The sequence below is a fragment of the Hordeum vulgare genome, chromosome 3H (assembly GCF_904849725.1).
Source record: "Hordeum vulgare subsp. vulgare chromosome 3H, MorexV3_pseudomolecules_assembly, whole genome shotgun sequence".
Lineage (NCBI taxonomy): Eukaryota > Viridiplantae > Streptophyta > Magnoliopsida > Poales > Poaceae > Hordeum > Hordeum vulgare.
In genome coordinates, this window is record NC_058520.1 from 154,696,035 (window position 1) to 154,711,468 (window position 15,434).

General features: G+C 45.7%; 3 protein-coding genes and 1 long non-coding RNA gene across 5 annotated transcripts; 3 read left to right on the forward strand and 1 right to left on the reverse strand.

The window, feature by feature from the left end:
- Positions 1–5,659: 5,659 nt before the first annotated feature.
- Positions 5,660–10,942, forward strand: LOC123443335 (OPA3-like protein). Its single transcript, XM_045119670.1, has 4 exons — positions 5,660–6,059; positions 8,765–8,899; positions 9,002–9,088; positions 10,432–10,942. Exons 1-4 carry the CDS (start codon positions 5,928–5,930, stop codon positions 10,591–10,593), a joined length of 516 nt encoding a protein of 171 aa, XP_044975605.1. The 5' UTR covers positions 5,660–5,927; the 3' UTR covers positions 10,594–10,942.
- Positions 10,943–11,627: 685 nt separating this feature from the next.
- LOC123441588 (LOB domain-containing protein 7-like) lies at positions 11,628–12,215 on the forward strand (the record flags this gene model as incomplete). Its single annotated transcript, XM_045117953.1, has 1 exon — positions 11,628–12,215. A coding segment is annotated over exon 1 (552 nt), but the record flags the coding sequence as incomplete, so codon positions are not given.
- A 1-nt stretch (position 12,216) lies between these two features.
- Positions 12,217–13,161, forward strand: LOC123443338. Its single transcript, XR_006630633.1, has 2 exons — positions 12,217–12,331; positions 12,421–13,161. It is a non-coding gene; the product is annotated as an uncharacterized LOC123443338 (long non-coding RNA).
- On the reverse strand, positions 13,000–15,302 carry LOC123443337 (D-aminoacyl-tRNA deacylase). 2 transcript variants are annotated; one of them, XM_045119672.1, is made up of 8 exons: positions 15,138–15,302; positions 14,952–15,043; positions 14,424–14,490; positions 14,259–14,327; positions 14,051–14,159; positions 13,567–13,592; positions 13,413–13,486; positions 13,000–13,295 (listed from the first exon to the last, which is right to left on the reverse strand). In XM_045119672.1, exons 1-8 carry the CDS (start codon positions 15,177–15,179, stop codon positions 13,235–13,237), a joined length of 540 nt encoding a protein of 179 aa, XP_044975607.1. In that variant the 5' UTR covers positions 15,180–15,302; the 3' UTR covers positions 13,000–13,234. The 2 variants fall into 2 exon arrangements, with proteins under 2 accessions (XP_044975607.1, XP_044975608.1); XM_045119673.1 differs by having other exon boundaries at positions 14,051–14,191; positions 14,297–14,327; positions 15,138–15,299.
- Between the last annotated feature and the right edge of the window lie 132 nt (positions 15,303–15,434).

Here is a 15,434-nt window from a genome sequence, read left to right on the forward strand (position 1 = left end):
AGAACTACTTGATGGTCATAGGACTATTGAGTAAAGATGGATCTTTAAAAGGAAGACAGACGATGATGGTGATAAGTCACTATTAAGAAAAGCTCGACTTGTCGCAAAGATGTTTCCGACAAGATCAAACAGTTGACTATGATGAGACTTTCTCACTCGTAGCGATGCTAAAAGTCTGTTAGAACTATGTTAGTAGTTGCTGCATTATTTATGAAATATTGCGCACAGGATGTCAAAACATTGTTTCCTCGACGGTTTCCTTGAGCAAACATTGTATGTGATACAACCAGGAGGTTTTGTCGATCCTAAAGATACTAGCAAGTATGCAAGCTCCAGCGATCCTTCAATGGACTGGTGCAAGCATCTCGGAGTTGGAATATACACTTTGATGAGATGATCAAAGATTTTGGGTTTGTACAAGGTTTATGAGAAACCTGTATTTCCAAAGAAGTGAGTGGGAGCACTATGGAATTTCTGATAAGTATATGTGGTTGACATATTGTGGATCAGAAGTAATGTAGAATTTCTGTAAAGCCTACAAGGTTGTTTGAAAGGGTTTTTCAAAGGAATACCTCGATTGCGCTACTTGAACGTTGAGCATCAAAGATCTATGGAGATAGATCAAAAGCGCTTAATGGAAGTTTCAACAAGATGCATGCCTTGACAAGTTTTTGAAGGAGTTCAAAATAGATCAGCAAAGAAGGAGTTCTTGGTTGCGTTGTAAGGTGTGAATTTGAGTAAGACTGAAAACCCGACCACGACAGAATAAAGAGAATAGACGAAGGTCGTCTTCTATGCCTTAGCCGTAGACTCTAAAGTATGCCATGCTGAGTACCGCACCTGATGTGTGCCTTGCAGCAAGTCTGCTAAGAGGTACACAGAGTGATCCAGGATTGAATCACTGATCAGTGGTCAAAGTTATCCTTAGTAACTAAATAGACTAAGGAATTTTTCTCGATTATGGAGGTGGTTAAAGATTTCGTCGTAAAGGGTTACGTCGATGCAAGCTTTGACACTAATCCGAATAACTATGAGTAGTGAAACGGATTCGTATAGTAGAGTAGATATTTGGAGCATTTCCGAATAGCACGTAGTAGCAGCATCTATAAGATGACATAAAGATTTGTAAAGAACGCACGGATCTGAAAGTTCCAGAACCGTTGACTAAAACCTCTCTCACGAGCAAGACGTGATCAGACCCCATAACTATATGGGTGTTGGATTCGTTGGAATCACATGGTGATGTGAACTAGATTATTGACTCTAGTGCAAGTGGGAGACTGTTGGAAATATGCCCTAGAGGCAGTAATAATTAATTGTTATTATATTTCTTTGCTCATGATAATCGTTTATTATCCATGCTATAATTGTATTGATTGGAAACACAGTGCATGTGTGGATACATAGACGGAACACTGTCCCTAGTAAGCCTCTAGTTGACTAGCTCGTTGATCAAAGATGGTCAGGGTTTCCTGACCATAGGCAAGTGTTGTCACTTGATAATGGGATCACATCATTAGGAGAATCATGTGATGGACTAGACCCAAACTAATAGACGTAGCATGTTGATCGTGTCATTTTGTTGCTACTGTTTTCTGCGTGTCAAGTATTTGTTCCTATGACCATGAGATCATATAACTCACTAACACCGGAGGAATGCTTTGTGTGTATCAAACGTCGCAACGTAACTGGGTGACTATAAAGATGCTCTACAGGTATATTCGAAGGTGTTCGTTGAGTTAGTATGGATCGAGACTGGGATTTGTCACTCCGTGTGACGGAGAGGTATCTCGGGGCCCACTCGGTAATACAACATCACACACAAGCCTTGCAAACAAAGTGACTTAGTGTAAGTTGCGGGATCTTGTATTACGGAACGAGTAAAGAGACTTGTCGGTAAACGAGATTGAAATAGGTATGCGGATACTAACGATCGAATCTCGGGCAAGTAACATACCGAAGGACAAAGGGAATGACATACGGGATTATATGAATCCTTGGCACTGAGGTTCCAACGATAAGATCTTCGTAGAATATGTGGGATCCAATATGGGCATCCAGGTCCCGCTATTGGATATTGACCGAGGAGTCACTCGGGTCATGTCTGCATAGTTCTCGAACCCGCAGGGTCTGCACACTTAAGGTTCGACGTTGTTTTGTGCGTATTTGAGTTATATGGTTGGTTACCGAATGTTGTTCGGAGTCCCGGATGAGATCACGGACGTCACGAGGGTTTCCGCAATGGTCCGGAAACGAGGATTGATATATAAGATGACCTCATTTGATTACCAGAAGGTTTTCGGAGTTACCGGGAATGTACCGAGAATGACGAATGGGTTCCGGGTGTTCACCGGGGGGGAAACCCACCCCGGGGAAGCCCATAGGCCTTGGGGGTGGCGCACCAGCCCTTAGTGGGCTGGTGGGACAGCCCAAGAAGGCCCTATGCGCCAAAGGATAAGAAATCAAAGAGAAAGAAAAAAAAAAGGAGGAGGTGGGAAAGGAGAGAAGGACTCCACCTTCCAAACCCAGTTGGATTCGGTTTGGAAGGGGAGGACTTCCCCCCTTGGCTTGGCCGACCCCCTTGGGGCTCCTTGAGCCCCAAGGCAAGGCCCCCCCTCTCCCACCTATATATACGGAGGTTTTAGGGCTGATTTGAGACAACTTTTCCACGGCAGCCCGACCACATACCTCCACGGTTTTACCTCTAGATCGCGTTTCTGCGGAGCTCGGGCGGAGCCCTGCTGAAATTAGATCACCACCAACCTCCGGATCACCGTCACGCTGCCGGAGAACTCATGTACCTCTCTGTCTCTCTTGCTGGATCAAGAAGGCCGAGATCATCGTCGAGCTGTACATGTGCTGAACGCGGAGGTGCCGTCCGTTCGGCACTAGATCGGAACGGATCGTGGGACTGATCGCGGGACGGTTCACGGGGCGGATCGAGGGACGTGAGGATGTTCCACTACATCAACCGCGTTTCTTAACGCTTCTGCTGTGCGATCTACAAGGGTACGTAGATCGGAAATCCCCTCTCGTAGATGGACATCACCATGGTAGGTCTTCGTGCGCGTAGGAAATTTTTTGTTTCCCATGCGACGTTCCCCAACATCTTCGCCTCATCATGATCACCGCTAGCACCATCTCACTCTTACAGACTTACATATGAAACTATGTCAATTACTATCATTTATTTCATACTATTGCGCAATGTACAACATGTATGAACAAACCTGGCTCAAGTTATGTGCGAATGATTCCTGGAAACTATTTTGCACATTCTCAACATCCTCATTTCCTGCAAATTAATAAACACAGACAAATAGTTGGCCTTGCCATACTTTGCAAATTCAAATATGAAATCAAATTATACGCCACTTATGTTTTCACTATTCGCGCCATTTCATTATTATCAAAATCCTCCGAAGGTAAGATAGCATATGAGGAGCACGAATCGTTGTCGATGTTGTCATCATCTTTGTTAATATTACTGTTTTCAGTGTGAGTCACCTTATCAGTATTATTCTCATCCCCCGTAAATGCGGTTTTTTCGTCCATGTCAAGACACTTAGCTCACAAAACTACACAACATTGATAATTTATTTTGTGTTAAAAATCATACAATGGATCATGCCCAAGAATAAATTGCAACACTATTACGATTTCAAATAATTTTTTACAATAACTACATGAACTAAATCATTTCCATCCATCATGCTACGTTCAGATGCCAAACCTTGGATCGCGGTGTAGACGTTGCCGGTCTAGGACAACGGTGCCTTCAGGCAGGGGGCCTCCGGCTTGATTCTCACGGACTGCGATGTCGAAGATGAGGAAGCCATAGGATTTTTGGTCGGATCCACGGCGGGGGACGACAGCGGTCGGTCGCGGCGGAGGCGGCATCGACGTATGGCTGTTCACGCCCACGACGTCGGACGAGGACGGTGAAATGCGGCGTCAGACGGGGTTGGAACGACGTTTGAACCAGGTGCCGACGTTCTTCCACACCTTTGGCCACCGGCGGCGATCGGCCAATTGGAAAAAATGGACCGGGAGGAGCGTGATCGTCGGGCGGGCGCGAAGATCATGCAACTTCCTGTTTTTCCCCGTACGCGGGCGGTGCAAAGATCGTGCAACTTCCTGTTTTTCGTCGTACGGGGGCATCATGCTGCAAATCGTTTTTTTGCATGCGCGCGGGTATACGTATGGCGGCATGTAGTATATAGTACGAGGTGGGTATATATGCCCTTCGTATGACCATTTTGCCCTTCTATGTTTTGTTGGGGGGTCTACCAAGCACACGTCATATTTGAAAGCTTGCGGTGCCATCAAAATTGAAAGTTTCTGTTTGGCGTCTTGCTGACTTGCTGCATCACAGGTATATGTCGACCAGAAGTACATGCGAGCTTTGCGGATGTGTAGACTCTTGGCGTCATTCACTGTAAAGTGTACTATGGCCAGGTGCACGTGGGTTTTGTCTGACCCTAGTCTAACTGAACATATGATCGCATGTGCTAAACCTGGAGCGATGTACTGGTTGTTTTTCATGCATGATACAATCTCACATGCTGGCATGAAGATTGTCGTAACCATGTGGACCATATGGTTAGCAAGGCGAGAAGAAATCCATGATAATATATTCCAAAGCCCAAATCATATCAATAATTTTGTCGACTTATATACCATAGTTGCTCAACAGTCAATCGATGACTGAGCTATGTCCAATTTAGCGCCAACCCAGAGACATAAGAGAAAGATGGTTGCGGCCATAGTCGGGGCACACCAAGGTGAATGTTGACGAGGTCTTCTCACGTGATGGTAGCGGAGGAGGGACGGTGGCATTCTGCAGGAATGAATACATTGAGTATGTTGGCACTTCGGCAATCCTTGTAAGCCACATCGATGATGCTGCTAGTCTAGAGGCCCTAACATGGCGAGAGGGGATTTCACTCTTTGAGGATCTGCATGCATGAAAATAGCCTCATATTGCCAGGTGGTAAAGGATATCGAGAAGGGAGTAAGTGGTCCATATGTTGCTATTATCCAGGAGATTAATACTCGCAAATCAGTTTTCTCTAGATGTGATTTTGTGTTTGAAGGTAGAAACTTTAATTTCGAGGCTCGTTGCCTAGCAAAGCACGCTAGCTTTTTAGGTTTTGATCGTTATGTATGGCTTGAAACTTCTTATGATCCAACTATGATACCTGTAAAAATTCAGTCTGAAATTTAATAAAACATATATTTGCCTAAAAAAATTACAGAGAACAACCTCACTTGAGATGATACTATTACCATCACAAAGAAATCTAATTGTGTCCAAAAAAATCTAATTATGCATCGACTCCGTCCATTAACCACAGTATGGAAGGAATCCGTTAGCATTGCAGTTCAGCATCTATGAATTATAGCGACCGTCCTTGTAATGATCTTAACTGTCCAGATTTTGCATGATCTGTTGGATTGTTCTACATACAATATCGATGTACCTAATACAATACACTTCCCCAACCAAACTCTTCTACTTTAGTTTGTATAGGCTTGTTTGACAAGAAACACACTGTGAGTTCTCAACCAAATTTCTCCATTTTACCTTGTGTAGGCTTGTTTGACAAGGAACACACTTTGAATTATATGGACATTTGACCCGCAAAAATAAAAGGAGAATTATAGACATTTAAAAAGGGGCCGACGGATTAGACAAAACGAGGAAATCCCAAACACCAAAGTCCACTTCCCCCCGTTCCGTTTCACAGGTTCTCTTTCCTCACACCATCGACGCGAATCGAATCCCCCCGTGTACCTTCACCGTGTCGAACCGGATCCCTTCCATCCCCGTCGATCGCTCACGGTCACGCCCAACATTCGGGGAGGAGGAATAGCGGAGGAGGAGGAGGAGGAGGCCAAGGACCGCCGCCGCCGCCGCCGCCGCCATGGCCGCGCTGCCGGTGATGAAGCTGGGGACGCTGCTGCTGCGGACGCTGTCCAAGCCTATCGCCAACCGCCTCAAGAGCCAGGCAGCCGTCCACCCCAAGTTTCGCGACTTCATCATCAGCATCGCCCAGGTTCGATTCTCTTCGCTCTCTCGCATCTCCTTTCCAGGGCAAGGAAGCCGCAGAACGAAGCTGTTGGGAGGCAAATGATCTACTCCTAGTTGGCCCATGGGAGGAGATCTGATTAAGTCTTTTCAGATTTAATTGAAGTTTGGAAACTGATAACTTAGCATTCTGTAGTGTTGCTGCGGCCTGACGACACTTTTGTTCAGTGATTAACTCTGGATGGCAATGTGCCTTATGTGACTTGGGAAGACACAGTTATGTAAGATGGTTTAGGAAAGAACTTTCGGGATGTACATCTGTCAATCAGGCTTACTTGATTAGTTTATTAGAATTTAAGTAGGAATTAATTAGTGTTCTATTTACCTGCAAACCCAGATATCCTTTACGATAGGTTTGATATACGTATGTAAGAGCACTCTAGAAGATGTGCCATATCCGCAGCCTCCAAAATCGTTTTGGACGGCGCTCCATAAATTATTGGAGGCTGTGGAAACTGTGCACGAACACAGAGCCTCCATAACATTTCCCCTATCTTTTTTGGCTGCATCAACTCAATAATACTTCTAATTAGAGGGATCCAAACACTAAAACTTGATTAAACTCAAATGGCATTGAAATACAAAGTTCTTACAGGGAAATGTCGATAAAGCAACAATTTCATATATAATAAGTAGCATGGGAAGGGGGGGAGGGGGGGCAGGAGCTCGTCAATATTTACAGATATGTAACAGCTATACCTAGGGGGGAATGTCAATAAGTGGCATTTTCATAGAAACATAGACTAGATTAGTAGTACATGACAGGTCAAGGGCTAGGTGCGGCGGGCTGACGCGGGACATATAAGGGACAGGAGCAGCCTCATAGACATGGCCATGATTCTTTGTAGCATGGTAGCGCGGAATCGGGTGAGATTGCTCGCATCCCAGGTCGTCCATGTGTGATCGTTGTGGTCGGGCGTGGCTTGGCCAGCAGAGGGATGGTCCTAGAAGGTGTGCTCGCATCCAGGGGAGGGGGGGGGGTCGTCAATTTTTACATATATGTAGCAACTATACCTAGGGGGAAATGTCGGTAAGTGTCATTTTCATAGAGACGAAGACTAGATTAGTAGTACATGGCAGGTCAAGGACTAGGTGCGTCGGGCTGACGCGGGACATATAAAGGACAGGAGCAGCCTCATAGACGCAACCATGATTCTTGGTAGCATGGTAGCGTGGAATCGGGTGAGAGTGCTCGCATCCCAGGTCGTCCATGTGATCGTTGTGGTCGGGCGGGGCTTGGCCAGCGGAGGGATGGTCCTAGAAGGTGTGCTCCATCTCCGCGGTCATCGCCCATGCCACCGCCACGATGTCGTAGTTGGCCCAGATGGCACGCTTCCTCTCTACCGCCAATGCCCGTCCTACCGCGGTCTCCTTGCAGACTACGCTGGCACAAGCGGTGTGGCGGGCATCCCGAGCCTCCCTAGCAGTGAGGGAGCGGTGCGAAATGGGACGTGACCAGACATCGACGCGGTGCAACGTTAGACGGCCTTTGACGCAGACGTGTTGCGAGACTCATTGATGATATTATGGAGGAGGGGATCCTCTACTCCGTGTCGTCCTCGGAGTCCGCGTCCTCCTACACGTGCCAACGGTCCCACTACTACTTCTTGATGATGTCGGCCTCCCCTCACGCGACCTCCTCGCCCAACTGTCTTGCCTCCTCCGTCGTGAGCTCAACCCAATCTGACCTTGGTGAAGTAACCGGTCTCCTCCAGGACTACGCCAGCATGAGCGGTGTCTTGTACGTAGGCGGCATGACGGGTATCCCAGGCCTCACTAGCAGTGAGAGAGCTGTGGGAAATCGGACGTGGCCGGTCATCGGCGCGGCGTCAGGCAGCCTTTGATACAGCGGTGTTGCGGGACTCGTTGAGGACGGACTAGAGGAGGGGATCCTTCACCTTGGGTCGTCCTCGGAGTCGGCATGTTCCAGCGCGTACCAACTATCCTACTAATACTCCTTTATGTAGTCAGCCTCCTCCTACGAGGCCTACTCCCCCAATTGCCTTACCTCATCCGCTGTGGCCTCGAGCTAGTCTGGCCTTGAGTGAAGTGACATGGTGAGAACAAGAAGTGTAGTAGTCACCTAGTCGGAGAAGGAAGGGGAGAATGTGGAGAGGGATGTGGCGGTAATGGGCGGGGGCAGCTCATTTTCGGCTGGGGGATTGGTACAGAGGAAAGAGGGGACAAGGGGACACTGCTGGATGACAAGGAACGTGAAACTTCCCGCCTGGGCGGTTAGATTGCGCTCTAAAACAGCCCCCCTCCCCCCCCCCCAACATGAAGGATATGATCCCGGTTTTTGGACCGCGTTGTATATTTTTGCCGATCCAGATCCATATGGCGACTCTGCTAGAGTGGTTTTATCTGATATTTTTGCCATAAAAGTGGTTATTTTGGCGACTGTGCTAGAATTGCTGTAAGGCCAAGTATTGTTTGAATCATTAGAAATGTGAGTGTGAACCTCAGTGGCAGATTTTCTGCCTCAGGGTTATGCGTTTTGGTAGCTGTGAACAACTAGCTATTTCTAGTTACTATAGAACAAATCATCTGGAGCTAATTATACTCTAGGTCCTCATATCTATTTTCGCGTGGTTGCCTGATGGGCAGGATCATTTCTTCTCTTCTAGTTGTCAAAACAAAGTGAACTGACAATCCCTATAACAAATGTTGCAGACAAACCATCGTATCACTACAAGGATACAAAGGCGCATTTATGGGCATGCTACTAATGTGGCTATCAGACCTTTAGATGAGGAGAAGGCAGTACAAGTTGCTACAGATCTCATTGGAGAAGGCTTCATCTTTTCGGTATTTTCTAAACCATTGGTTAACTTTATGCACCTTGCTGTAATATAAGCAATTGAAATTTCACCAAACAATAATAGCCTTATGTTATGTTTTTTTTTGTAGGTTGCTGTCGCTGCTTTAATTTTCGAGGTGCAAAGGAGTGCTAGGTCAGAGGCTAGAAAGGAGGAAGCTCGTAAACAGGAACTTGAGGTAGGACTGTAATATTATTTCACTCTATTATATCATTTCTCTATATTGTCTTACTTTGAGATCTTTGCTTAGTTCTCCGGAATCAGATAAATGGACTATGCTAACATGTCCATGCATGCCACATTTGCTATTCAATCCTAATCCTATAACGGTTAAAAAAAATTCTTTAGAAACACCGTGCACCGGAAAATGGTATCTATAAGCCCCTATTGTGTAGCCATCGGACAGACCCAGTACTAGAAGCTCCCACACCAGGTGGGGTCTGGGAAAGGATTACATGAGGCAAGCCATAGAAATAAAAGAAGTTATACTTAAATTCTTCAGATGAAGCTCTTTCTGTTGCAAGTTTTGTGTTAAGAAAGTTTATTAAATGCACAATTTGATACATTCGGAGATATTAGGAATTTAGGATGTTTGTAGTGTCTTAAGAACACAGGATTTTACTGGGGATATTTTTGAACTAAATCTCAAGCAAACCTCCTCATCCAAACATTCTGATTTAGTGACTACCAGCAACTGATCATATGATCATTTCTAATTTATAATATCAGGTGATAGTTCGTACATGCTATATCACTATCAGGTCCAAATTCATACATGGAATGGACATGCATATACTAATTTAATATGCTAGAAGATCTCATTTAATCATCTGGCCACCATCTTGAATGCCTCTCTTCTGAAAACATGTGAAGGTATGTAAATACCTGGGAGGCCAGGAATTAACCCAATAAGCATACTAAGGTACTAATGACGACAATCATAGGCTGTTATTTCCATTTCCAGCTGCATCGGTCATAGTTATAGAGAATGGTTAGGGCCTACAAAATTTAATCTGGTAAATCATATTACCTTTATATGGTTGACAAATATATTTTTGATGGGTGGAATATACAAGTTGAGGAATGATGGGGTTGATAAGATAAGTGCAACTATCACATGTTATAGATTTTGTGACTAGTTGTTTAATTGGTATTTGCTCAAATATGGGGGTGGGGGGAGATCAAATTGCTGAAGCTGCGCAAAACTGAGAAAATTCAGAATTATGCTAATTAAGAATGAGATTTCTATAATTTACATTTGTTTTGTATATTATAAATTGCATACAGCCAATTAGAATGTATGTATATTAAAATAATAACATTTTGGGTAATTGACAGTAGATTAGTCTATTAAATTAATCCCTCATGGCAAGTTAGTTGCACACATAGATTTCGATCAGAACATGTGTGTTTAATTGTTTTGCTTCCCAGGTTATAATGTTTTTTCAGTCATCACAGGTTTAACTGTATACATAGGTTTTGATCAGACCATTTAGCTTAATGGTTTTCATTGATCCACAGGAACTGAGACAAAAGGAAGAGATTTTAGCTAAAGATTTAGAAGAGCTCAAGCTGAAGCTTGCTGAACTTGAGCGCCTCGCCAAAGGACGAGGCCTTTCTGGAATATTGAACTTCAAAGGTGTCAATGTGGCAGATAGCAGCAAGGAAGCAACACCTGCTTGATTTATCGATTCAACTTTGGTCAGGAGAAGGGGGGATGTTGTGTTGTCGAGTTCATGCACAAATCACCTCGAAATTGGCTAATTGGTTTCTTCTGTCACAGTTCTTTGATACTATAGCCATGCCCATTCTTTGGGTGAATGGATCAAATTTTATGGTGGTTGATCCATTAGACATCCTGATGAAATAATAGTGTGATTGTGTGAGGGAAAAGCCCGGTTACTTCTGGACGAGTGACCACAGAACAAGATATAAAGATGAGTGTATTCTTACTGTTGGGCCTTTTGGCTCGCTAACAATTAAGTGAGAAGTATGATTGTGCTGTGGGCTCCCAACAGATTACTATCCGAAACATCTCCCCAGCCATATATGTTTGTGATCCATTGTGAGAGACTGATACCAAGTCAGAATGAAACTTTGTTTTCTTTTTTGCTCAACACATATCTGAGCTGATGATTTGTAAATGGTTAATCATAATGTTGTGCTGTATAATTGAAGATGGCCTCTCCGTTTTTCTGAAGAAGACATACTTTCTCCGTCCCAAAACAAGTGTCGTTGATCTAGTATAAAATTTGTAGTAACTTAATACTAAATCTTGGACATTTATTTTGGGAGGGAGGAGGTATACAACTCACAAGTGTCTGTCCTGTTCTTTTCTGCTGATGCATTCTGGAAGGATTTGCGTTCAGGTACAAGATGCACGCATCAATGCTTTCTTATTATCTTGTTAGTTTAGTGAATCACGCATATCTCCTCTTGCAGTGTTCCGTTGAATTAAAAGCATTTCTTTTTGTATTGCATAGAAACTGAGGACACGTGGTACATGAGTTACGCCATGCATGCGTCACATGACATAATGCATGGTCTGCGAACTGACACTAGAACGTGTGCTGATTATATCTGTGGTAGAAGTTTCCATGGCCCTATTTGTTGGGTGACATCTTCCTGTGAACAACCTACAAAACCGTAGACCCTACTTCCACCTTACTGTCTTTGCGAGCGCATATATACATGTACGCTTGCACACACGCATCTCTCTCCTCCTCTGTGCACTGTGTAGAGCGCGGGCCGACATGACCGGCGGCGTGAACGGCGTAGGCGGAGGCGGCGGCGGGGCGTGCGCGGTGTGCAAGCACCAGCGGCGCAAGTGCGAGCCCAACTGCGAGCTGGCCGCCTACTTCCCGGCCAACAGGATGAACGACTTCCGCGCGCTGCACCTCGTCTTCGGGGTGGCCAACCTCACCAAGCTCATCAAGGCCAACGCCACCGAGGCGGCGCGCCGCCGCGCCGCCGAGACGCTGACGTGGGAGGCGCGGTGGCGCGAGCGCGACCCCTCCGAGGGCTGCTACCGCGAGGTCTCCTGCCTCCGCCGCGAGAACGCCGTGCTCCGCGCCGAGAACGCCGCGCTCAGGCGCCGGGCCGACCAGTGCGCGTGCTGCGCCACCACGTTGCAGCAGCACCAGCAGCAGATACTGCTCGTCTCGGCTTACAACAACGGCGCCCGGCCTCCCGGCGGCGTGCTGCACGGCGCCAGCGCCGGGGTCGTGCCCGGCGGCTACTACAACGGCAATGCCGGTGCCGTCCGCACCGCCAATGGCAACGCGCGGCCTCACGTGTCGGCTCAGGCGCCGCAGACGACGATGGCCGGGTACGCGCAGGGCGACCGGCACCACGCCGCGTCCAACGGGGCGAGGCCCGGCGCAGCAGGTCAGGCAGAGGCCAGGGAGAAGAGCAACGCGAGGTAAGACGAGGACGCTTCTCATTCTTCCGTTGGAGGTGGAGGTTCACGTTGCATGGGCTTCTTCTACTCCTTGTGTTTTGCAACTGCAGGTGTGAGGCTCAGCGTACAGCTAGCTAGCAGTGGGCTATGGGAGAAGATGAAGGCACAAACCCTATAGGCTGCCTGCAGAAATTCAACCGTTTCCTGTGAAATCCATGTCCTAAGTAGGAACATGCCCTACTAAGTATTGTTTCTTCTGGAATAAAACATAGGTTCCGTTGTTACTTCATCTTTTTTTGTGCTTTTCTTCTGCCTGAGCAGGATGACGAAAGTTCAAAGTGCAAAGCCTCAGCTCTGTATAACTTAGCTGGTGATGTTCTAAGCCATGCTTGTCGATTTAAGCAGCTGGTCATCCTGGTAGAACTTCAGTTGCTTTCACTGCTATCCATTTCGGAAAAAACGCATAGGGATTAAAAACACATGAACAGACAGTGGCTTTTTTTTTAATGCGTGATTTTGTTTTAGGGAAGCATCACTTTTTTCTTTTGTTGAACCTGAGGGAAGCATCACTTAAGGAGACAAAGAGAGGTATTGCCGTCATGCATGCCTCAGATGAAATCAATAGTAATAAGTAAATCTATGTCGGCACAAACTGGGGCTGACTAAGAATAGCAAAGCGCTGAGACCAATTGGATCAAACTGAGGGTCATTGTTCATTCAAGATGACAGAAATAAATGTGTCAAATATTTGGTATCAACACTTGGATGGAGACGCAAGTGACATTTGATATTTCTGAAAGGAACAGAACATTAGGCTTCCTTCTGCTACAACACCAAAAAGAAACTGAAAATTCTACCATGAAGCCATATAATTCAAATGTTCACCAAAACCAAGCGGGATGCTGCAGGAACAGCAATAGGGATTTAACGAGTCTCACTGGGTACTGCTGCTTCGCCGTCTTTTACCAAACCAGCATCACCATTACTAATCAAGGAGAACCAAGATAAATAAATCAGCCAATTCGTATGAGCATGACATATAAGTATATAACCATAACGATTGCAACAAACATCACAGTACGTTTAAGACAGGAGACCTCACCTTGACTGACCAGAGCCTTGCAGTGAGGGTGAGTCAACTTGCATTGTTACAGGGCCATCATTTACCAACGAAACCTGCAAAAGTTTCTATTGACATGCATTCTGGAAAGTGTAATGTGAGACAATCAGTTATAGCATCTGTTACTGAGGGGCACCTTCATCATTGCTCCAAAAATGCCATCTGCCAAGAAGAGTTGAAGTAGGGACAATTGTTAGGAATAGGTTCAATGCGACAGTAACTTGTAGCAGGGATCCTTCAAATGTACAGGAACAGATAGCAAAAGGCAGAAATAGCAGCCTCAATATTGTATTATGTGAAAACCATATAATCCATAAACTGACATACTCAGGGCAAGGTATCAGGGGAGTACAAATCTGAACAAGCAGAAAGCACCCTTAACTTACTAATATAGCAGAATATGCCATAAATTGAGTTTTTTACTTTATAATGGAACAGTCGGACAGTCGTGCCGGAACAATGAGAACTATGAAAAGGTATCCATACATCGATTACAGTGTGAAAACCTCAATAGGAAATACAGGTGAACTTATGTAAAGAAGATCGATTTGATAATGAAGCACTCAAGATGGCCAACTTTGTAAATGTATTATGCAATATTAGAAGCATGAGCATATTACCTTTAACTGAATCGGCTTTGTATGACTTTTGAAACTTCTCAACCAAAGAAGCGTAGAAAGGTTTTGCTTTCGCAGGTGGCATCGCCACATGGAAATCTGGCTTGTTACCCTTCAGGATTCCATATAAGGTAAATTGACTCACTGAATAGGATAACAGCTTAGAAAAAGAATAATTGACAACATCAATTGTTAAATCTTACGCCATTACAGAATCGGAAGTAGAGATGGCAAGTTGCATTGTATTACCTAACAGGATTTCAAAGTTCCGCTGCATAACCTGCAGAAAGTGAAACATAAAATAAAGTTCAGGAGATAATCAACATGCTGAATGCTCTCCTAAGCAGAATTGCTTATAGATGGCTCTGAGGCTTACACTCTGATCCCATGCTTTTCCAGTCTTCTCATTAGTAAACAGCCTCATATTCAGGACCTTCCGACAGCTACGTAAATAGAGTGTTAGCACGAAACAGACACCATCACAGCGAGATATATTTACTGAACATTTCGGTTAAACAAATTCTCTGTTGTCAGAAAAGCAACGGTGACAAGTGAATCATTGCTACCTCAATTGCACATAGGTTAAGCAAAACTTTCCAAATTACGCAGTCTCACAACAGAATCCTTCAAGCACCAGAATATAGCACGACGTCTAGTTACTAATCCCTCCGTCTCATAATATAAGAGCGTTCTTGACACTACATTAGTGTAAAAAACGCTCTTATATTAAGGGACGGGAGTAGCACTGTTTATTCATACGCTAACGATTGTCATCTTGATTACTGAGTCCACCAAAAAGAGTAATCAGTTACAAATCATTCACCCAGATTCCGGTGGAAAACCTCCACTGGAGAGGGAGCGGGTACCGAGGATTAGAAGGGAGACGTCAGAGGTGGGTTCATACATGTAGTCGGCGTCGGAGCTGGTGTCAGCCTCGTGAACGCCGACGAGGACGAGAAGGCCCGGGCCGATCGCCGACACCACTTTCCCTTCCACCTGCGACCCCCGCAAAGACCAATCAGCCCACATCTCTCCCAATGATTCCGTGCAGGATACAGTGGATGTGGGGAGTTGAAGAGGAAGCAATCACCTCGACGCTGGCCGAGAGGACACGCTGCACCACGGCCCTCATCTCCTTCCTTCTGGCCTCCACCGCGGCGAGCCTCCGAGCTTCCTGCGAGTGGGCGAGCCGCCGGAGACGGCCAGGAAGGCGGCGACCGTGGTGGGCGCAATGAGCAGAGGAAGCGGAGACCTCAGCGAGGGTCGACGGGCCGGTAAAAGTGCCCATGATTTATTGGGTCTAACAGGCCGGGCTTTGCCAGGATGTGCACATTTTCGACCGGGCCTTGCCAGGATGTGCACATTTTGAACCGGGCCTTGCCAGGAT

Excerpts from the sequence above, each read along its gene's own strand:
- LOC123443337 (XM_045119672.1), bottom strand. The coding sequence starts at position 15,179 with ATGAGGGCCGTGGTGCAGCGTGTCCTCTCGGCCAGCGTCGAG. Across the intron at positions 14,491-14,951 it reads AGCTCCGACGCCGACTACAT|CTGTCGGAAGGTCCTGAATA; the intron begins GTATGAACCCAC and ends CTATTTACGTAG. Across the intron at positions 13,487-13,566 it reads TTTTTGGAGCAATGATGAAG|GTTTCGTTGGTAAATGATGG; the intron begins GTGCCCCTCAGT and ends AAACTTTTGCAG.
- LOC123443335 (XM_045119670.1), top strand. The coding sequence starts at position 5,928 with ATGGCCGCGCTGCCGGTGATGAAGCTGGGGACGCTGCTGCTGCGGACG. Across the intron at positions 6,060-8,764 it reads TCATCATCAGCATCGCCCAG|ACAAACCATCGTATCACTAC; the intron begins GTTCGATTCTCT and ends CAAATGTTGCAG. Across the intron at positions 9,089-10,431 it reads CTCGTAAACAGGAACTTGAG|GAACTGAGACAAAAGGAAGA; the intron begins GTAGGACTGTAA and ends ATTGATCCACAG.